Genomic DNA, 24,148 nt, shown 5'->3' with positions numbered 1-24,148 from the left:
GCTCCTCCTTGACCACTCCCTCCTCATTACAAACTCATGGAAGGTGGAAAAATGAGTTTTGACAAGAAAGACTCAGGAGAAACCCACATACAACCCAGCTGCAGTTGGCATGACATGCAGGGCACACCTTGGAGCTCTTGGTGTGCCCTTATAAGTAATGGCACTCCCACTGCTGTCCTGTGACTTTAGGTTAAACCCTGAGCCTGGGGTCTCAGCTCTGCTCCCATACTTATCGAGAAATTGGGGGCAGGGGCAACCTGCAGGGTCTTTGAAAAACTTGTCATCTTCTGTCTCTGCTAGGATCCTTCCTGAACCATAAGGTCATTATAAAGCTCTTTGAGATAGGCATAGCTAAGTGGACATTAAGTAACAAATGACCATTGCCAGTACCCTGAAATCAACTTGCTTTTTGGGTTGAGGTGAAATTAATATTGAAGGAGAAAGTGGTAAGTATTTTACCCCCTCTGCGCATTTCTTGTGACCCACGTGAGACCTTAACATGGAAGAATGTCAGAAAGGGTCCTACTGGGCTCTGGAAGCTTTGGTCTGAAAACAGGATTCCAGATAGGGATTCTCAGGCAATCTCTCCTGGGGTCTCCTAATGGAGGTGCACTGAGCAACTGGAGAGGGAGGATGTCTGAAAAGGGTTCCAAAAGATGCTGGAGCCCTGCAGTCACCTTGAATTAAACCTGGCACTGCCCTCTGTCTGCCATCCCCAATGAATGTACCACTCGGCAGCATCAGTATCTCCATCTCCCCCAGGTCAGTGGAGGCAGGCAAGATTCTACTACATGACCTAGAGAGTATCCAAGCTGAAGTGACCCAAGGGTTGATAATTGCTCACACAGTCTTCTTGTTCCTTAAAGAAAGAAACTATATACATAGCAGGCATGTCAACACATGATAAAGCATGCTGTTATTTCTACAAACGCCCATGCACACACGACGAGGCCTGCCACTGGGACTAGAGCAGTTGGAGGCAACCTTGAAATCTGGGAAATGAAGGAAGTGAGAGGTGAGCTTCCCTCCCTGAGATCGCTGTAGCTGGAGCAGGGCCCACTGTCCTGTGGAATCCATGTGCAGGAAAGGGGTCCGAGCTCCCCAGGTACGCTAAGCTCAGCCTGTTCCATCATCAGTGATGAATCACAACTGCAGCTCACACAGCTAGCAGCTGGATACTCATTTAATCTTACAACTAGACTTTTGAAAACTCTGCCAAGACTTTAGGAGAGGGGTCTAGGTCAAATCCTACGGTTGGGGATATTGAGCTGGGGTTTCAAGCGCCCCTCAGATAGTTCCAGGAACGCAAGATGAAAGCACGAGGTCATGTCTACCTTTCCACAGAAAACTATTCCTGCTATAGGCAGAGAAGGCAAGCATGGCATGGAGTCAGACATACAGGATCCAGCACCGTCACCACCAGCCAGAAAGGCCTTGTCAAGCAACAGAAATATATCGCCGCCATTGGTTATATATTCTTTGGCTTGCAAGTTTGCTGTCTAGCCAGCACCCCAGTGGCCAACTGCTCATGTGCCTACCTTGCGCCATGGCGCCAGCTTCCTTTGGGTTTTGGTGGCCGACCTGTAGTTCCCGAGACGATCCACTCCACCGTTCTGCTAAACAGAAACTCCTTTCTCAATTGTCCCACAGACCAACTGGGGCAACTCCACACATCCTCGGGGCGCTGAGGGTGCTGGAAGGAGCAGCAGCTCCCATGCCAGTGTGTTTACCGTCGCCCTCCCCAGCATTCCGAAACTGCCCTTTGAGAGAGGGCCTATTTGCTAGTCAATAGGCAGGAAAACTAGAAACAGTCTAAACCCAGGAGGCTACATGTGGACAGCAATCAGTGTCTTTAATTTCCCTGTGATGAGTGGATTCCAATGTGAGATGTGGGGGGACTAGAGAGGGTGGAGGAGAAAGGTGAGCGTTGGGTAGGCTCACGTGGCTGGGCCCTCCTCAAATAACAATCTGGTGCCCCGTGAGTTTGGACCGTACAGGATCCAGGGGAACCTTGAAGAAGGGAGTTTCCACAGACAGGACAGCACCAGGCCCTTAGGCCCTCTTAGTGCCCCTGACCCATGGCACCTCTCCAATTACTACTTGCTCTTAACAGTCTGGTGAGCTGATATTCCAATAACACCTTTGTTCTCTCCAACATCTAATACAGCAATTTTAAGAGGAAAGGAATCCAGAAAAACAACTTTTCAGAGAAACTAAGAAAGCTGGGAAGAGCACATACCCAATATGTAAGGAAAGAAGAGATAAGCTTTTGTTGTTTTCCCAGCTAGAATATTTTTCTTTCCAGCAGGACAATTTAAGGTGTTATTCAGCTACACATTTAACACACGTGCACTCACCAAACAGTGGCATGTGAAAGATCCGACCACCCGATGGCTGTGTTATTTTACCGTGTGAACAACTCTGAAGTTCAGAACGCGTCCTGGCAGCTCAGTGGACTGCCAGACCCCTGGGCTACACCTAATTAGGTGTCACACGAGGCCTCTTTGTTTCCTTTCCCAAAGTAACCTGAGGCTTATCCCCAGCAACAGAAACAAAAGGAAGGGGTTCAGCTTCAGTCAGAAAGCGCCCACCCCAGGGTTTCAGTGAACTCACATGTTTTTGACAGATGATGCTTCTTTAACATTTTAAGGGCAAAATTAATCATTTTTAAGAAAGATCAAAATGGAGTAGCTTCCCTGTTGAAGGGTATAACCTCAGAGTAAAAACCTCAACTTACCTGATTCATCGTTTTCTTCTCCTTGTACATTTCCCGGCTGCCTCTCCTCTTTAGTGAACTCTGCAACAGATCCAAGTGACATTTTGTTACTGAAGGTGTCACATAAGACAGCTGGCACTTGTCCCTACTGGTGGACACACACACACACACACACACACACACACACGTGCAATATTCTTTTTTTATTTTTTGGAAAAATAAATTTATTTGTATTTATTTATTAGAGACAGAGAGAGGGGGAGAGAGAGAGAGAGAATGGGTACACAGGGCCTCTACCCACTGCAAATGAACTTCAGACCCATGTGCCACCATGTGCATCTGGGTTATATGGAATCTAGAGAATTGAGCCTGGGGTCCTTAGGCTTCATAGGCAAGTGCCTTAACCACTATGACATCTCTCCATTATTTTTTTTGTTTTTGTTTTTGTTTATTGATCTTCAAACCTTTCCTTTACATTTTATATATATTTTTGACAAGTGCATAAGTTTATATAATGTATTTTGATAATATTTATCCCCTATTATCTCTTTTATCCCTCTTCTATTCCCATTGAACCTCTTTTTCTTTCCAACTAGACCCTTTCCTACTTTCATGTCTGGTGGGGGAGATGAGGGCCCACTGAGTTTAATTAAGGTTGCTTACATGTGTATAGGTTACGGGTTATTTTTCCAGAGTATGGGCAACCTCAGGTTGTAATATTTTTGATTCCACAGCAAGACTTAAGAAACAATTCAGAAACAATTTTTTTTATTTTTTAACTTTAAAAAAATGTATTTAGTTAAAAGAGAGAGAATGGGCACACCAGGACCTCCAGCCACTGTAAATAAACTCCAGATGCATGTGCCACCTTGTGCATCTGGCTTGCATGGGTCCTAGGGAATCAAACCAAGGTCCTTTGTCTTTGCAGGGAAATGCCTTAACCACTAAGCCATCTCTCCCACCCAATTTTTTAATTTTTAAAAAAGTTGAGATATTTTATTTATCTATTAGAGAGAGAGAAAGACAAATAGAGAGAGAGAGAAAAAATGGGTTTGCCAGGGCCTGTACCTACTTCAAATGACCTCCAGACACCTATGCCATCTTTTGCATTTGGCTTTATGTGGGTACTGGGGAATTGAACCTGGATCCTTTAGATTTTCTGGCAAGTGCCTTATCCTCTAAGCCATCTCTCCAGCCCCCATTTTCAAAATTTTTAACACATTTTATTTGTTTATCTGAGAGAGGAACAGAGAGTGAGCATGGGTGCTCCAGGGCCTCATGCCACCACAAACTCCAGGTGCATGTGTTACTTTGTGCATCTGGCTTTACATGGGTACTGGGGAATTGAACCTGGATTGTCAAGCTTTATAAACAAGTGCCTTTGCCCACTAAGCAATCTCTCCAGCCCCCAGAGTCAACATTTAAATGAGGATGAATGCTTGGTGAGGACTTTGATTACTAAGAAGCTTCATATTCTAATTAGTGTATTTGGGGATGTAGTTTTCAATTACTGAATGGGATGGAAAAGGAGGGTGGCTTTGATTCTTTATGAGGACAAACTGGAAGTTTCAGAAACAGATAAATATACTTTTGGAATTGGCTTATTTCCTAATTATGTTTGGACTGGGCTATAATCAAAATTAATTGGTGTTCCCTGAGGGGCCAAATTAAAAAGTGGTAGAAAGAGCCAGGTGTGGTGGCACATGCCTTTAATCCCAGCACTCAGGAGGCAGAGGTAGGAGGATTACTGTGAGTTCAGTGCCAGCTTGGGGCTATAGAGTGGGTCCCAAATCAGCCTGGACTAGGGTAAGACCTACCTTTAAAAATTAAAAAAAAAGAAAAAAGAAAAAGAAGTGGTAGAAATAGGAAAATATGGTGGCTCTTGTTTCTAAAATACAAACTCTAGGTTGTGATGTTCTTGAAAACCTTACTCCAAATCATTATGAAACCAGCATCTTAAAGACCTTACAGACTTCAGAATGTCTTCTTTCTAAATGATTTTGGCTGTGTCCTTCAGTGGGCTGCATCACTGCCTCCTTTCCCACAAAACCATTTTTGAGTCTCTGTATAGGACTGTTTTCAGCCACCTAAACTATACTTCTCCCATGCTCAAATTCCTAATCTAAAATAATGTAGTACTTGAGTATAATTCAAGCATATCCTCCCATACACTTTAAATCACCTCTAGATTACTTATCATGTTTAATATAATGTAAACTATGCACATAGTTATTGTGCTATGTTGTGTAGGTGGTCACAACAATAAAGTAAAGTCTGGGTCTAGGGATATGGCCCAGTGTTAAGGCACTTGCCTGCAAAGCCTATTGACCCAGGTTCAATTCCTCAGTACCCACTTAAAGCTAGATGCACAAAATGGTGCATGCATCTGGAGTTCGTTTGCAGTGGCAGGGCAGCCCTGGTACACCCATTCTCTTTCTCCCTCCCTTTTTTCTCCCCACTTAGACTCTTCCTCTCTCTATCCCTTGAATAAATAAATAAAAATATTTTTTAAAATAAGCCTGTATGTGTTCTGTACAGATAACTGTTTCCAAATACTTTCCATTCATGGTTAGCAGACCGTGTGGATGCAGAACCCCAGTGACTGCACCACATCCACAGCCGTGCCATGACATTCCAGGTGACCCTTGTCGGCTGTAAGCAAGAAATTGCATGTATGTTTGAAATGCAAACATAAGTATGAATAAAAAGACCAAGAGATGCCTGAAATCAACAAACCAGAAGTTGGGACTGTTCCCTCTAAGAGAGGACAAGAATGGACTGGAGGAAGAGGAATAAGAAGGGATCTGGAGCCTCAAGGTCAGAGGAGATGAAGTGAACCCTGAGAAGAGCTGGGAATAAGCAAGTGGGGAGGTGGATCCCTGCTGACCAGCATCTGGACACCCATGCCCATCAGATTCTCCCCGTGCCCCCTCCTCCCGCTCTGGCTCGGCTCCAGTGGTGAGGCGTCATGCTGTCTCTGCAGCCACCCAACATGACCACGGTTTGGAAGGGAGGCTCCTATGCTCATTAAGTACATTATTTTAAAAGGCTCAGTTCATTAACTCGGTACCATACCAATTAAGTGCCTCATTCTCAGAATGTCAGGTCTTGCCTTTATTGGGGGCGGGGAAGATTTTAGGTTTAAAAAAAATAACAAGTCTAACTGCCCCTTAGCCCCTAGGAGGCTACAGACCTAGGGAAGAAAACAATTAAATGAGAAGGCCAGCAAAGATATAAAGACTGAGTATGGAACCAGCATGAGGCACCTGGCCTGAAGGCACTCCTTGGTTAGCCAAGGGGGAGTGAAGGCTTTCCCTAATGTCAGCTGCACAATCAGTTCTATTTCCTTTTGTCTCTCTGCTAAATACAGAGCCAAAGTACAAAGAGAAACAGTATCCTGCAAACAGGAAAAATGAAGCCTGTCTTAAAGTGAAAATTTCCCTCCTGCAGTAAGTAGGTTTGTCGAAGTTTTCTCCTTTCCCCTGCCTTTAAGGAGTGGTTGATCTTTGTAGGAGCAGACGCTGCGCTCAGTCGTGGATATCCTCCCACAGGTGACACGGTTTTACGAGTCTGGCGCTTCAAGTACAACCTATATGTCTGTGGTTAGCTGAAAAGACCCGGAAGTCCTCTGCATGTTGAGGAAACCGGCCAGGTACCCCACAGTATTGAAAGTCTCCAGGAGTATGGCCTCTTGGCCAAGAGACAAGCAAGCAGCCATGGGTCTTGGGGGAGGACAATGTGTGTGACATTATTCATCCCCAGTTTACTCCTTTGCACGACTCTGGAATCCAGGAGTGTCTCTTCTAAGAACAGTAAAATCAAAGGGTAAAAGGAGATAATCAAATACGTGAAAGTCAGACAGAAGACTCGCCTCATTGAGTATTTCTACACTTTCATTTCAGTCTGGTCAATGCCAGCAAATCAACTTTCCATTCATGTTGAGGTAGACAAAAAATAATAATAATAAAATTTGTGGATCCAAATTGATTCCATGTAAGGCCAGTGCATTGTCTGAGGATTGAATAGGATTCAATAAAATATGCTGTCAGGCAATTATTTCTACTTTCATGGTAATCCTTCTTAGGCTAAAACAATTTCTTCCAAGTAGTTTCAGAGAAACTGATGAATTCCATTGTCAAAGCCTTTCAGAGATAGACTTTAAGCTTAAAATGTAGCATTAGGAGAAAGCAAATGAAAATTAGAACACTGTGAAATATGAGTCAGTGTGGGAAAGCAGGGATAAAGGTATACTGATGGTGTACCTTACAGATTATGATTATTTAGAATTTTTTTGTTGCTTTGTTTTGACACACACAGGAACAACATCAGAATGAGCAAACAAAGGTGATAGGTGTGTTTGCTACTTTTAGGGGCACTGTTACAAAATTCTATTAGCTATATTAAAGCTCTCATTCCAGTGGGATGAGAAGCACTGGCTCTGGCTAAAAGCTAATCTACCATTTCTTCTTCCTCACCTAACCTTATAAGGTTCCCAGGACCACAGTTACACTGTAGGAACCAAGGCACACTTTTTAGTAGGTCTGGGCAATAGAACATTATTGGGACTAGAGTGATGGCTCAGCAGTGAAAGCTTGATGGCCCAGGTTCGATTCCCTAGTACCCACGTAAAGCCAGATTCACAAAGTGGTACATGCATCTAGAGTTTGTCTTCAGTGGCAAGAGGCCCAGGTGTACCCATTCTCTCTTAATCTCTCTCCTGAAAAATAAATAAATAAAAATATTTTTTAATATTAATAAAGAGGGCTGGAGAGATGACTCAGCAGTTAAGGCACTTGCCTGCAAAGCCTAACAACCAGGGTTTGATTCCCCAGTACCCATGTAAAACTACATGCACAAAATGGTGCATGTGTCTAGAGTTTGTTTACAGCGGCTGAAGGCTGAGCCCATTCTCTCTGTCTGTCTCTCTTCTCTCTATCTCTCTCTGCTTGCAAATAAATAAACAAATAATATATTTGAAAATATTTAAAAAGGAGAATGATTATTATCAACCACCATTTGGTAGGCACTTGCCAAACACCAAATTAAACTCCTTCCTTACATATCTCTTATGGACTATATGGAGCAGTTATGTTCTTGTTGCTGGGACAAAATACCTGATCAGAAACAGCTTATAGGAGGAAAGAGTTTATTTCAGGGGTAAGCTTCATCATGGTATAGAAATCATGACCACCAATTCACAGATAATATCAGAGAAAAAGAGAGAGAGTGATTGAGTGAGAGAGCAGCCTGAGGGGACTAGCTCTAAGTACTCAGTAGGCTGGACCTCAAGGTTCACATGACCTCCAGCAAGGTTCTACCTTCCAAAGGCTCCACCAGCTGGGGACTAAGTAGGAAGCTTAATCAGGAACACTTGAGGCTATGGGGGACATTTTACATTCAAATCACCACAGTTTATCTCTTCACAATTCATATGTGGTTGAAGTCGCTATGACACAGTGTGATGGTGTTAGCAGGGGAGACCTTTAGGAGATAATTAGGTCTGGATGAGGTGCTGAAGGTGGAGCCACCATGATGGGATTAGTGACCTGTCAGAAGGACAGACATCTGTGTCTCCTCTGTTCCCTGAGAAGGTGGCTGTCCTCAAACCCTGAAGGAACCCTCAGGAGAGCCCAGTCACACTGACACTCAGATCTGGGACCTCACAGTCTTCACACATATGAGAAATAACCATCTGTTATTTAAGGCAGAGCTTCTTGAACTTTTCTGTTTGTGACCCTATTTCACCTGAGAAATTTTTATGTAACCCTTGGTATATAGGTATATAGAATAAGTTTCTTAATCAAACAATGGCTTATAATAAAACACAACGAAATTTATTTTCAAACAATTATTTGGTATGTATGTAATTTCATTACCAATTAAAGACAAAAGCACACTTGCATATTAATGAGATGAATGAGCTTGTATAATTTTACATAATGAATTACACCATGGTTGAAAATTTGGCATCTCAAGAAAGAGAACATCTTCATTGTTTTTCATAATTGATCAATACTTTGAGTTATTGTCAGTGCTGAGAATACCACTGTGCATAAATACATAGCACACAATGGATTTAGTATATTTAGAGACATTTCATAATGTTCCTAGAAATTCTATCTAAGCCACAGGCAAAATTCATTTAATGATTTTTTTTAGGATACTCAAGTCATCAAATCAACCAACAATATTTAAAAATCAAACATTTTAATATAATATAATCCAAAGAGATACTAATTTGATATTTATATGCTAAGGAATATTTGTTTACTTTTTTTTTTTTTTTTGGTTTTTTTTTCAAGGTAGGGTCTCACTCTAGCCCAGGCTGACCTGGAATTCACTATGGTGCCTCAGGGTGGCCTCGAACTTATGGCGATCCTCCTACCTCTGCCTCCCAAGTGCTTGGATTAAAGGCGTGTGCCACCACGCCCGGCTATGCTAAGGAATATTAAAAGTCTGTTTCCCATAACCATGCCATTATGTTTCTAGAAGAACAGAAACATTGTATGTACAATAAAAAAAAAAAAACACCTGCAATTCATAACATATAACAGTCTCAAATTTGAGCCAAGGCATTTCAGGTAGGGTTTGGTGGTACTGTGGTGTGACGGTAATCACAACATAAAGTGCACGTATATCATATGCTCAGATCCAAGGCTATCGTGAAGTAACTTGCTACATAGGCAGGTGCTGATGGAAACACCTTGACTCACTAGGTATTTGATTTTTAAACTAATTTTTAGTGGTTGAGATTTCAGAAATCTTTTACCATTGTCAAACTTTTCTCAAACCCCACCCTTACCCATATGGGGTTGTGATGCATGGTTTAAGATGTGATTGTTATCTAGCCTATAGTATTATTGTGAAGAGCCCAAGCTGAGACAGTAATGAATTGCTGAAGTCCTGTGACGTTATTCTCACTGATTAATAGACAAGAAAACAGGAGCACAGTCAGTAGTCAGGCAACTCTGAGAGCTCTTCAAACTTGGAGACAGGACAGCAGCCTGAGGCTCCCTCCCAGTCTGCTTTCTCAGTCATAATCCTCGCCTCCAGGGCTCACACAATTTAATCTCCCAAATTTGAGCTGTTTTCACATTTCATTTTCTCTGGATTTTTCAGCCCCAAATTGCTGAATTTTCTCACCTCACCCCACAAAACAAAATCTCTGGTTTTCTTTAGTAAACAAGCCCAAAGAACTATTATAAGCATGGTTGCAAACTGCCATGCTCATGAGATACCTCATACATGGTGAAGGAGTCATATTTGCTGGCACGCTGACCTGAGCTGCAGACAGCAGAAATCCTTATTTGGAAAAGTAAGACAAATCATGGAAGTTGTTAATAAAAAAAGAAAAAATTGAAAAGAAAAAAAAAAAAGCAAGACAAAAAACTATGATCAGTAGGCAAAAATACCCTAAAATCAATAGGGAAAATTATACTGGGGCACTTTGGTGAAAAATACAATTTTTTAAAAAGTCAGTACTTGTTTCTGGCTCCCACTGGTCAAAACCTAAGGAAGTGAAAGGTGACAAGGACAACAGCCTAGCCAGCAAGCCACACAGTCTAGGCCCCAAGGCCCACAGGAATGGACACAGGCACGTAGCACACCCAACTCATTCAATGCCACTTTCATCCTGGGGACTCAGTGGTAGATGTGACAGGTCATAGAATGTGCAGACTTGGGGAACAGGACCGTATTTGCTTTGCCCTGTGAACTGGTTGGTGGATTCATTTCAAACCCTATAGATATGTACCTTGAAATCCATTTATGAGAAAATTGCTCGGAAATGTACTATCAAATATTATAAAATAACTACACAGAGGGTAGTAACACTGAATTACAATATACATAAAGAAAAAACTAGAAGTTATGGCTATTGTAAAACAATAATGAGCCAGGCATGGTGGTGCATACCTTTAATCTCAACACTTGGGAGGCAGAGATAGTAGGATTGCTGTGAGTTCAAGACCACACTGAGAGTACATAGTGAAGTCCAAGTCAACCTGGGCTAGAGTGAGACCCTACCTCAAAAAACAATAATGACAATTCATGTAAAACAAAGTTTCTTTCACCTAACCCTGAATGTGCACACATAGATGTGGACATCAACAACATTACCCAATATTAGATCAAATATCAACTCAGAATGTGCATTTCAGAGCCAGAATGACTCCTTTAGCAAGGGGACTGATGAGTGGCCCTTGCAGTCATAAGGGTTGAGGATCCATAGAGACACATGACATTTTACCTGTCAGAACTAAAGATAAGGCTGTGTCTTTTTAAAAACATAATCTGGAGTATTGTCTATATGTATAGAGGTTGCCAATAAGAAGTTAAAAGTATAATAAGCTGGGACCAGAGAGATGGGCCCAAAAGTTAAGTGTTCTTCTTATGCAAGCCTGAGGATCTGAGACCACTGAGTTTTAATCTCTAGATCCTACATACAGCTGGGTTTGGCTGTGTGTGCCTATAACACCAGTCCCAAAAGGGAGCAGAGACCAGGGCTTGCAAAAACAAAACAGGGTGGAGAAATGGCTTAGTGGTTATGGCATTTGCCTGCAAAGCCAAAGGATCCCAGTTCGACTGTCCAAGACCCATGTAAGCCAGATGCACAAGGGGGCACATGCACCTGGAATTTGCAGTGGATGGAGACCCTGGCATGCTCATTCATTCTCTCTCTCTCTCTCTGTCTCTCCCTCTCCCTCTTTTTGTCTCTCAAATAAAGACATAAAATATATTTAAAAAATAAAACTAAAAATAAAAAATTAAAAATAAATAAAATAAATAAATAAATAATTAATTAAAAATTAAAAATAAAACAGAACACCACAGCAAGCTCCTATACCAGTATGAGACTCCAACTCAGAATGAGAACAGGTGGGAGAGTGGTGGAGTGGGACACACAACCTTCTGCTCTGACCGCTGCGGGCAAGGGCCCAGCCCTCAGTCACAGGTGCGCTTGCGGGGCTCCACCACGGGCACGTGCACCACACTCACCACACACCAAATGCACACAAGCAAATAATACTAATACTATGTCTCTGGGAGCTGGGTGTGGTGCATGCCTGTATTCACAGCACTCAGGAGGCTGAGGAAGAACTCTACTCACAGGCCATCCCGGGCTACATAGAAAAACCTTGTCCCAAGAAAACAGAACTAAAAACAATCTGTCCTTCCTCTGATCTACTACAGGGAAAGATACCAGTCAAAAGATAGGCAAATTAGTTGTGAATCTAATAAACTAATATCAAAGAGAAATATTTTGAGGAACAAAGCAGAACTGCTGTAAAATTACATATTAATATATAACATAATTTATATATATTACATAATTGTACATATTTTATTTCTATTTTATATATTTATATGTTATTTATATTTCATATATATATGTTAGTGTTTATTTCCAGAGAAAATCCACCAGTATTTCTTTCAGATATATATGATGTGAAAAAGTTTTTGGTCCTTTGATTTAACTTTCAAACAAAATAGATATGAAGAAGTTCTGAGTTACACTTGATGGTGTTTTACAATACTCTACCATCACATCCTATAGACCCTTTAATTTGACTTTAGGCATCATTCTAAATAACAGACTCTACTATTGTACACATAAAACTTCACATATTGATGGGTGACTGTTTCTCTTTATATATATATTTTCTTAATTCTACCAAAGAGTCAGGGTGAACAGATGTTCTTTGACACATCATGGAGTTAGGAGCTGATAGGCCCACTACAAATTGAAAATATCAAGTGAAAATTAACTGAGCACGCTGTATTTACCAAGCATTGTAGCCGAGGGACACAGCACACTGCAGGGAGCTAGCGCTTCCCTCGTGCCTGGCTGACTGGGAGCCGCGGCTCACTGCTGCTCCCCAGCACCGCAAGAGAGAAGAATACAGAAATATCAAAGATCACTAGTTATAGAAAAGATCAAAGTTCATAATTCCAACTCAGTTTCTACCTTATGTGTGTTATTTCTCGCACCATCGTAAAGCTAAGTCAGGAACCATCTACATGATTGTTTAAAATCAGAAAAAAATGTTATCTGTTTTTTGGGTTTTTTTTTAGTGTGTGGGGGGGTATTTATGTGTAGATGAATGTGGGTACATGAATGTCACAGCACATGTGTGGCGGTCAGAGGACAACTTCGGATGCTGGTCCGCCCTGTCCATTTTGTTTGAGACCAGTCTAGCTGGCCATGAGCTTCTGGGGGCTTCGGTCCCCATCTCCCATCTCCTAGTAGGAATGCTGGACTTACAGACACTCACGCCTTATATGAATTCTGGGGACCTGAACTCAGATCAGCACACTTGCACAGCAAGTGCATTTACCCCCTAGCCCATCTCCCCAGTCTGATGTTGTTTTTTTTTTTTTTAAAGCAAACCTCCAACATCCACATTAAGCCTTCATCACGCTTCACCTGGCTGTGATGGGCAAGACTGATGGGCCCTGAGCCACATGCATCATAGATAAACAGGAAATTAAATGAGAGGATTAACCCCAGGCAGGATTAGCTCTGTGTGGCCAGGGATCCTCACGTACATCTTTGTGATGTTTGCAACGAGGCTTCTTGGGGCCAGCACACCAGACGTTTCCCTCTAGTTGCCTTCCCAAGCTGTGGGCTTTTCCTAACTGGAGGCTCGTCTACAAGACAAGGCCTGATGATACCCATCTGACTTACTGACCTGCATCTGCCTAAGAGCCTTGTTAACTGGAGCCTCAGCTTGGCTCCATTAATCACACAACACACTGCTCAGCAATATCAAGTGCATGCCTGGCTAGCATTGTGCAGAAAAGCCATTCCAGCTCCACGGGCAGATCTCCAGTACTTCTCAGATCCAGGCAGTGGCTGCACGAGTCCCTCTTTCCAAGCATCTGTGAAGGTGTACCCTAAGTGATATAAATGGCAGATGAGGAAAGGATTGCCTCATAGGTTTATGAATCTGAAGGAGCCTAAGCTCGCTCGCTCGCTCGTTCTGTGTGTGTGTGTGTGTGTGTGTGTGTGTGTGTGTGTGTGTTCTCCACTAGCCTCCATGGGATTGCAAGTGATTTAATTAGAAATTGAGCTGCAGGGCAGGGACAGGATGCTACCTGCTCCAACAGCATGAGAAGCCCCTACAGGCCACGGTGCTTCTCTGATGCTGTGAGAGGGGCAAGACAGCTCTGCTCTTCCAGCTGGAAATAAACTGTTGAGTAAGCTGGGAGCAGAAGAACTTACAGAACAATACGCTCCCTGGGGTGAAGGATAGGCACAGAACAAAGGGAGGGGCTCCCCAGGCTGGCACCTGCTTGCCCTGAGATCTGTCCTGCCATGGCCTTGCTGAGGAAGGCAGCCAGGACAGATATGTGGCTGGGAGCAGCATTCTACGGGTGAACACAAACAACTCTAGTTTCATCTGGTAAAAATCAAATAAGGCAGTTTTATGGTCTCCGGTGCTGTGTGCGGTGATCGTTAAGTGAATGTGCAGGCTAAGCAGGTTGACACCCAAACCACGAACATTTCTGCTGGTGTTTTATGCTTATGAGACAGAACACTGCACACGACATTTCAAAGCAGGATGAAGCCAGATCAAGTGCTTCCAATGCAAACCCTCCACAGCTAAGACTAAGAGCCATGGTTTGAGCCACCATCACATACAAGGCCTCTCTTGGGGACCCACCAGCCTCTGGCACAGATGGTGACCACAGAAAAGGGGCTACAAAGCACTGTTACTCTAGCAGTCTGACAGGAGTGAGCTCTGAAAACTGGCATGGATGGAGCCAGGTAGGCTGGCTCACAAGACAGAAACCACATGGATGGCAGGGTGGGGGGCAGAAGGGGACCTCCTCAAGCCTCAGTTGGTGCATACCCTGCTGCAAAGCTGGGCTGAAGAGCTCCCCTAACATGCATCTTACTCAGCTGCAGAATCTGATCTCTGTATCAGCCACATTTTTCTTAGTTTTATTTATTTATTTAAGAAAGAGGTAGATCTACAGAGACAGACAGAGAAAGAATGGGCATGCCAGGGACTCCAGCCTCTGCAAACAGACTCCAGAGTCATGTGCCACCTTGTGCATCTGGTTTACATGGGTCCTGGGGAATCGAACCTGGGCCCTTTGGCTTTGTAGGCAAGTGCCTTAACCGCTAAGCCATCTCTCCAACCCTCAGCCATATTTTTGAGCTTCTAAATGATAGCAAATCCAGAAGCAGCTTCATCTGCAGGTTATCAATGCCTGAAGACCCTGTGGGAGCATGGAAGGGCTAGAATGCTCACCATGGAAACTCCAGCAGCCTTTCACTTGGGTGGCTCATCCTGCGGCTGCATGTAAATCCGTCAGGGAGATCAGGCTGGATTCCAAAGGCTCTTGCACTGATAGAAAGGAAGTCCCATCAGCCTGAAGGTTTATCCTGCTTCTTTGTCTGCTGTAGTTGATATGGCTGTCGGCAGGGACAGGACAAACCATCTCTGGCTAGTCCGCATGCTTACCTATGGGCTATGGCCTGGCCAAGGACAAAAACATGTACCCTAGGCCCTTGGGGGAGGGGTAAACCACAGGCACATCATGCCTTACCATTAGTTTATCCCACTCTTTGTGCCCCTTGGTTCACCAATCCATCCAAGGATAGGCAAGGGGAACCATGACCCTTCCCTCATAAACTAAAGCTCATGGTGCTTAAACACCTTCTCCAAGGAAGTGCTGGAGGGGCTTGAGCCTTACTTTGGCATGTATTCTTTTTGACTACATCATAGCTGTCTCTGAATCACTTTGGCACCCAAGTGTCTTTCCTTTGCCAGTCAGTAGTCTGTTTAATCAGTCATTTCTCCCCTGGGTGGACAGAGCACAGCATGTATCTTTATTGCAGTCACACCTCATTTCCATCTTTCTCCCGGCACCTCCACCCCCTTCCACTGCTGGCCAGAGGCAGTGTGAGAGTCAGCATCGCAGCTCCAGCCCCACAGGGGCCTCTGTGAGAACATCGATCCTCTCACCTGCACAGCGGCTGCAGTATGGGGGGGGGTGTTGTGAACATGCTGCAGAACACTGACGGGGTGCAAAGAGTCCTTTGCAGAATTAAGTGGCCCACAGGTAGGAAAATGCCTGGAATGAGGCTTCTTCAAAATCTCACTGGGAGCTGTGAAGATGGCTCAACAGTCAAAGCAAGATTTTTTTTTTAATTTTTTGGTTCATTTTTATTTATTTATTTGAGTGACAGACAGAAAGAGAAAGAGAATGGGAGCGCCAGCCACTGCAAATGAACTCCAGATGTGTGCCCCCTTGTGCATCTGGCTAACGTGGGTCCTGGGGAATCAAGCCTCCAACCGGGGTCCTTAGGCTTCACAGGCAAGCCCTTAATGGCTAAGCCATCTGTCCAGCCTCAAAGCAAGATTTTGCTTGCTTGCAAAGTCTACCAGCCAGGGTTCAATTTCTGACAAGAGACCCTGGCATTGCCTCTTTCTTTCTCTCTCTCTCTCTCTCACTCACTCAAATAAATAAAAGGGGTTTATTGAGGTAAGGTCTCACTCTAGCTCAGGCTGGCCTGGAGTTCATTATGTAGTCTCAGGGTGGCCTCAAACTCAAAGTGATCCTCCTACATCTGCCTTTCGAATGCTGGGATTAAAAGTGTGGGCCACCATGCCTGGCTAAAATTAATTAAAAAAAAAAAAACATATATATCACTGAATATGAACTCACTTTCTCTGCTTGCCACATAGCTCAGGCTTTGCACCAACACCTTGGTCACATGCCACTACTCCACTACTTGGCTTTTACTCTTCCTGGGTACTTTATTTCTTCTTTCTATTGTCTCTGATCTCCCAGAACTGAATTTGTCATTTCAAGTGGTTTATGAAAACTTTCACGGTATAACTTGGGAAAAAAAAACTTTGAACATTCATATTATAGGGTTTTTTTTATTTTTTGCACTGAATGAGAAGCCACATTCCAAAATTGGCCCAACACCTTCACCAAGCTTTCAGCTTTCCAACAGGTATATGCAAGTATGTACACTATGGGATAAAAGAGAAAGGTGGAATGTGAATGTGGGATTTGGGCTGGGATGCAGCTTAATGGCAGAATGCTTACCTCCCATGTGCCAGACCCTGGGTTCCATTGCCTACACAGCAAAACAATACCGCCATCAACACAACACTAGATTCTTGTTTATGTCTAGACTAGACATATCACTCACCCAGCAAGCAGCCTCTGACTAGTTCCTTGGGCCTCCATTTCCTTACTTTCAACTGGGAATAAAAGTATTGTCTATTTTATATGTAGCTATCTTTTATTTTTAACTACTTATTTGAGAGAGATGGAGCGTGTGTGGGTGGTGCACATGTGCACATGTGTTCTCTCATGCCAGGGCCTCTTGCCACTGCAAATGAATTCCATATGCATGCGTCACTTTGTGCAGCTGACTTTAAATGAGTACTGGGGAATTAAACCTAGGCTGTCAGGCTTTGCAAGCAAGCATCTTTAATGTCTGAGCCACCTCTTTAACACCAAAATATCTTATGAAGACAAAATGAAGTAGTATATTTAGTAAATAACCAAACAAAGCAAATCTTAGCCTGCCAAACAATTGTGAATCTTTTCTTTGTTAACATTTTGTGCTCTTTGTTTTTTTTTAATTTTTATTTATTTATTGCAGGAAGAGGGAAAAGGAGAGGGAGAGGGAAAGAAAGAATGGGTGTGCCAGGGCCTCTAACCACTGCAAACCAACTCCAGACAAATGCACCACCATGTGCATCTGGCTTAGGTGGGTTCAGGGAACTTGAACCCAGGTCCTTAGCCTTTGTACATTAACCACTAAGCCATCACTCCAGCCCATTTTTGTGTTTTGAAATACAGCGCAAAAGAGCCATTATAAATCATTTTAGCTTACTTCTCTCTAGGAGAAAACCAGTATTTAGGGGGAAAAAATCTTTTTCATTCTTCATGGGAAATGTATGCTTGGAACAAAACCTTCTTTAACTGTGTGGTTTTTGAATATTATTTTCTGTTTCTGATTTGTAACCCTAACACCACATCACAGCTCCTACAAAGCCTATCAGGAAAAAAATGCCTTACTAGTATTGCCTGTTACTGACTCATAGGAGAAATTTTAACAACAGAATTCTCTCACACAATAAGAAATCATTATTCCCATCATTCAAGGAAATAAGTGGACCTGATTTTCCACAGTGCCATTAAATACACTGAGGTCCGATGGTGACAATGATCTCACACACCATTTATGGGATGTGTTAAACTACTAGGAAAAAAAAAAAAAAACAGTAATTGTGCAGACTGATTTCCCAATCTCTTAATTAGAAATTCTACTTTCTGTAAAAGGGCCTTTTAAAAATGCGGAATCTTCAATCTTTTTTAATTCAATACACTAGTAAAAATTAAAAAAAAAAAAACAGTAATTAACGTGATCTCCTTAGTATGAGGTTCTTGCTATCAACAGGGAGAGTTTCCTCTTTGTGACCACAAGACTTTTCTGCAAACATGTTTAAATAAAATGAATAATAAGGCCTAGAGAGACTGGTTGAACTAACGGAAAAATGGACAGGAAATAAAGAGGAAAGAAACTAAGAACCCTTTTCAGAACAGCCTTCGCCTTTGTCTGTAGAGCGAGCTCGCAGGCACACATGTGGAATGAAAGGGGCTGAGAATCTCCTGGCGTCAGCCATGTGTACAAATACATGAAACTTTCTCCTTATATGAACTTTCATTTGGAGAAAAAAGTAAGTAAAGACTCAGATTGAGTTTTTTTGTTGTGCTTTTATGACAAGGCGGACCTCCATGTGCTGAGGGTAGCCCCATGGGACAGCTTCAGCCGGTCTGTCTCTTACCTGCCCTAGGATGACTCCTCCCAAAGCCCTCTTCCTTTCTTGGACATTTTTTCCCTCCTCCTTTTCTTTCTAATCCCCTGATGATTTCTGAGTTTCTGTTCTGTCTGCTTCCAGACGATGGAAAGCCAGATAGGAACAGCTGTCTGCTCAGCACCTCTTATCCGTAGGCCTCCTGCCCTCAGGACTGAGATGAGAGGCTGTATTCGGGAGGAGGGCATCATGAGTCAACACGCCAGCAAGGAAGTCCCACAGCTGGCAGGTAGCTTCAGGCTACAGAATGTAAGGAGCACTTTCTAGATAACCCCAAAACAAAATGAAACTGACCGAGTGAGGAGAAAGAATGCACAAAAACTGGAACAAGCCAAACCAGAAGAAGGCACTGTGTCCCTGTTGATGGCCCCTGGCAGCCTCCTCTCTGTCTTCAAGGATATCCTTCCTCTGTGGTCATCATCAACTCCTCGGTCTCTTCAATACACATGTGCAACCTGGCAGCCATGGCACATTATCCTTTCATCTTCCTTTTCCTCTCTCACCGGCAAGGAGAAGATGAACACCCGAACTATTCTCTGGAGAGCTTCATTGGTGCCTCTCCAGGGTGGCTCTATTCAAGCCATCTCAGACTCTTGAATAACACTGGAGGTAGGGAAGTATAGTGACATCTCCATCTACTTTTATCATTCATTTATTTCATTTTATTTTTTATAATTAAAAACTTCCATGGTATTATTATTTTATTTTGGAGAGAGAAAGAGGCAGAGAGAGAGAGAAAGGGCGTGCCAGGGCTGTAAACAAACTCCAGATATGTGTGCCCTCTTGTGGTGCCCTCTTGTGGTGCCCTCTTGTGGTGCACATGCCACATTGTACACTTGCATCACTGTGCGTCTGGCTATGTGGGGCCTGGAGATTTGAACCAGGTTCTTATACTTCTCAGGCAAACACCTTAACTGCTAAGCCATCTCTCCATCTACTTTTAATGGCACATACATGATGGCAAAATGGCTACTTCTCCAGCTGAGGTGCATGTTCTGGCTGTACAGCACCTGTCAGTGTTCCCTAGGGAGATTTGGGGCACAATGCCAGGCACTCATTCCTGCTGGTCATCAGTGTGTTCTTATACCATCTCTCACTGATCAACAGGGGCTCAAACAGATACTATTACACCAACGCTCACAACTACACTGTCCACAACAGCTATATGCTGAGAACAATCCAATTATCTGTCAAAATATGAATGCATAAACAAAATGTGGCTCAGACCTACAATGCAATTTTACTAGACAGAAAATAAGGATACAATTCTGCTATGTGGGCTTAACCTTGAAAACACTATAAAATAAACCAGGACAAGTACAATATGGTTCCATTTAAACAAGATACATAGAATAAACAAATTCATAGAGACAGAAAAAGAAAGGGTATCATTGAATGCCAATGGGTAGGGTCAATAGGAAGCTATTGCTTAATGGGTACAGAATATCTATGTAGGATGATGAAAAAGTTTGCAAAATAATGGTAATGGTTACCTAACACCAAATGTAATAGCACTGAATTATATGCTTAAAATGGATAAAATGGCAACTTCTGTGTGATGTATATTTACCACAATAAAAAGATTAATTATATCCAGAAAAGTCTCTTTTAAGAGTCTTAAAATGCACCCTATCCACATATATCCACACTTATAGCTTATATTTTTGGGTGTCATTATGCAACCCCATGATTTATTGCTCTTGCCATTTGTGCAGTAATATACATTCTCCTTTCTCTCCTTTTATGGCCAAGAAGCTACGATTAGCCAGCACTGTTTTTAATCTGTAAAATACACATCCAGGCAGACTCATACTGTTTATAAACCTTTTGAACGTGGCTTTTAAACAGAACTTTCGCAAGGTTTTTTTCCTCCAAGGACTTTACTCCTTACATTTATGATAAAATTTTAAATTTCATGTAAATTTTCATTTTCTTTCTTTTGATCTGCATGTGTGTGTGTGTGTGTGTGTGTGTGTGTGTGTGTATACATATATGTGTGTGTGTGGTATACATGTATGTATGTGCGTTCACATGTGTATGGGTACATTGAGTATATACAGTGTGTGTGTACATGTGTGCCCATACACGTGGAGGGCACAGGTCAATGTTGAGTGTCTTCCTCAATCTTATTATTGAGACAAGATGAACCCAGAGCGCACCGAATCTTCCTGTCTCTACCTCCCCAGCACTGCCATTGTGAGTGCACGCTGTCACGGCCAACTCTTCCTACAGGCCCTGGTGATTGGATCGCAGGCTCTCATGCTTCTACCAGCACTTTACCCACTGAACGACCTTCCCAGTCCCCTAAAAATGTTATTTTCTTATACCTCTAAAGGTAGTTTTTCCTCTACTGACATTTCCAGTGTATTTTGACCAACTATTATGTGTATGATGACTTTGTAAGTATTTGTAATTTGTAATTATTTCTCTTAAATCATTTGTGAAAATGTATTTCTAAAGTTTACCAGAAAATACTGAGTGGAAGTTTTGATTCTTCAAGTGATAAAGTCTTAACACTTAATTAAAATACAAGTTCTACACTTATAGGAGGACTTTCTATAGTACCTTACATTGCTATTTTATGTACACACACCAACACACTACACCTGCTTCCTGGAAATATGGGGAGAAAAAAAAATGAAAGCAAGTTGGAAAGAATACAGGTAAGAAAATAGGGAAATGAAAAAAGAAAAAAATTTAAAACATTACCCTATATTCCTATCTATAGTAGCTAACCATCTACCTGGGGCCTCTGAATTGACTGAGGACATTTATTTTTTAGTGGACTATCAGGACAAATGGGACAGAATGACGATACATCCCCCAGAGGGTTGTTACACAGAATAGCAGGTCAGTCAGTAAACACATGGCTTGCATTTTGTCTCTTGTCATGTTTACATTATAGCCACTTTCTAGTCAAAGCATCTCATCCTAACACCTCAGGAGGTTAATATTATTCTTATTTCGTGTGTGTCTGAGAAGACTTGCTACTCCACAGCCAGGATTTGGGCCTGGTCCCTTCCTGGAGGGAAGAGTCTCTCCACAGCCCCATGCTGCCCCTCATAGGAAGGAGCACCAATGTAAAGCAGACCTGAGGCACTGAGGAATTGTCACTTCCACACTGATGACACTCTGGATCCACAGAGACGGACATGTGAGTTCAGCCCAGCCCATGATCCAGAAGAGGATAGGATGAGGAATAAAGCTATGACTTGGATATTTCAGGAACTCCAAAGAGGACAGACTGGGAGATAAGCACTCATTGTATAGATCTATTTCACATTATCTGTGCTTTAGAATGGAAGAAAGGACTCCATGCTGCAAGTGTGGAACCGCTGGGCCCACTTCACAGTGTAGCTGGACTGGAACAGCCCCACCCTCCAGAGCACTAAGTCCCTGTCAGAACACACCGTGTGTGATCCCTTCTGGAAACCCAGAATCCCAGACCATGTGACCTTCCTCGCAATCATCCCTCTGTATCCATGTTGTGTTCGACTTTCTTCAAACACTGGGTGCTCCATCCATAGACCCCAGATCGAATGTTTCTGGGTTACTGGTAGAAACAGAAAACCTCTTTTTAAAACAGCCACTCATGACCATTGCACTTCTTTCTAGAAATGTATGCCAATCACACGCCTCTCCAAAGATCCCCAGCTTGGAAAGGCAGCTCACCCTTAATAAGGGCCTCATTATGGCATTCTGCTTTTTGAAATGTATTTTCTTCCCATGAGACTATTTTCATGCTGTTCGTGACAAATGAGAACTTCTTTCACTGCCCTGTTAACGGGGCCTCATAGAATCCTGTGGGGCAAGCCGCCTCACACTGAATTAAGTATGGAGAGAAAAGTTGAAAAGTGTGTAGCTCTAGCTGTATGGAAGAAATTCTATGCAACACTTCAACTTCAAAGAGCCAGTGCTCTGGCACCATCTGAAATCAGTGGGATTCCTTGTGAATTTCTCCTTAAATTGGCTCTGTCATATGACTAAAACCCAGCTAGGACCTCAGCATAGGCAAATGGACTGATCCTCAATAAAGAGGTTGAAAGCCCTTGACAAGTTGCTTCTGCCTTGAGAAGGACACACATTAGCTTGTAGACACTGAGGTACAGAGGCAAAATTCTTCAAAAACTATTCTGATTAAGCCAGGCGTGGTGGCACATACCTTTAATCCCAGCACTCAGGAGGCAGAGGTAGGAAGATCACTGTGAGTTCAAGGCTGCCCTGAGCCTACATAGTGAATTCCAGGTCAGCCTGGGCTACAGTGAAACCCTACCTCAAAAAACAAAACAAAAAAAAAAATTCTGATTAAAAACAGTAACAACTGCCTCTCTTCCCCCACAGCCCAGTCCTCACCCCTTGTCAGCCTTTTACTTTCTGTTCTCCTTGGTGATAACCATGTTGAACTGACTTCCAAGGTGGTACTTCGCCCATATTGCACCAACTGCAGTAAGTAAAGTGTGAAAGGGAGAGGTTTTTAGAGAAATCCACAATGTTGGTATATTCAGTTCCCCTCAAGTCTTACTCTGAAAACTTTGTAACCTGGTTTTCTCGAGGTGCTAACACAATGTGCCAAAAGACAGTTTTGTTCCCTCAAGCCACTATTACCTAATAATGTCTCATCACAAACACCTCAAGACCAGGAGTACTCAACGCACCAAAGGTCCCTGGTTTCTGAGACCTGTGAGAACATTCAAATATGTCATAAGCACTGACTATATCTCAGAAACACTTCAACAGCACAAAGGACCATAATAACAGCTTTATAAACAACCACGCTGGGCTGAAGAGATGGCTTAGCGGTTAGGTGCTTGCCTGTGAAGCCTAAGGACCCTGGTTCAAGGCCTGATTCCCCAGGACCCACACTAGCCAGATGCACAAGGGGGCGCACAGGTCTGGAGTTCGTTTGCAGTGGCTAGAGGCCCTGGTGCACCCATTCTTTCTCTCTTCTGTCTCTGCTTCTTTCTCTCTCTGTCTGTCACTGTCAAAATAAATAAATAAAAATTAAAAAAAAAAAAACATGCTTTTACAGATTTACCAGGTCCTATGAAAAGCAAAAAAAAAAAAAAAATTTATCCTAGATAAGATGAATAAATCTGAAATTACCTATTATCTTCAATTACCACAAATCTCATGGATGAAGGAACCACCAGGGTTAAAGGATGCCCCTGTAATCTATAGCAGAAGAAAACATCTCAGAAAATTAATTTCTACCAAGAAAATCTACAATGAGCCATGCCAGCTGGATAAGCAGAAAAAAAATTCTCACAGTGGTACACCTGGCAGAATTCCTAAAGCTAAGAAGAAGGGGTGCCAACCATCAACTGTGTGCATCATTACCAATATCCCCAAAAGAGCAGTTTGCCCAACAGCTTTTATCCTTAATGAATTAAAAATGAACAAGCCAGTTTTTTAAAAATATTCAACTACTTCAAAGTCATGAATATATTTTATTATTGACATTGGCAACAATAAAAAAAAAAATAGTATTGGGCTGGAAAGATGTTAGTTAAGGAGCTTGCCTTCAAAGCCTAATGACCTGGTTTGGTTCACCAGTTCTCATGTGAGGTTACATGTACAT

At 42.6% G+C, this 24,148-nt stretch overlaps 1 protein-coding gene across 5 annotated transcripts in view; it reads right to left on the bottom strand.

Annotated features, from left to right (window-relative positions):
- Mtcl1 (microtubule crosslinking factor 1) overlaps positions 1-24,148 on the bottom strand; it is a 138,133-nt gene that overhangs the window by 57,968 nt on the left and 56,017 nt on the right. For all 5 annotated transcript variants that reach the window (XM_045143903.1, XM_004662671.2, XM_045143904.1 and 2 more), the window contains exon 4: positions 2,738-2,797. In XM_045143903.1, the coding sequence (XP_044999838.1) occupies positions 2,738-2,797 (60 nt within the window). The remainder of the gene's footprint in view (positions 1-2,737; positions 2,798-24,148) is intronic.

This window comes from Jaculus jaculus, chromosome 2 (assembly GCF_020740685.1).
Source record: "Jaculus jaculus isolate mJacJac1 chromosome 2, mJacJac1.mat.Y.cur, whole genome shotgun sequence".
Classification (NCBI taxonomy): Eukaryota; Metazoa; Chordata; class Mammalia; order Rodentia; family Dipodidae; genus Jaculus; species Jaculus jaculus.
This window is presented reverse-complemented; position numbering and strand designations above follow the sequence as displayed.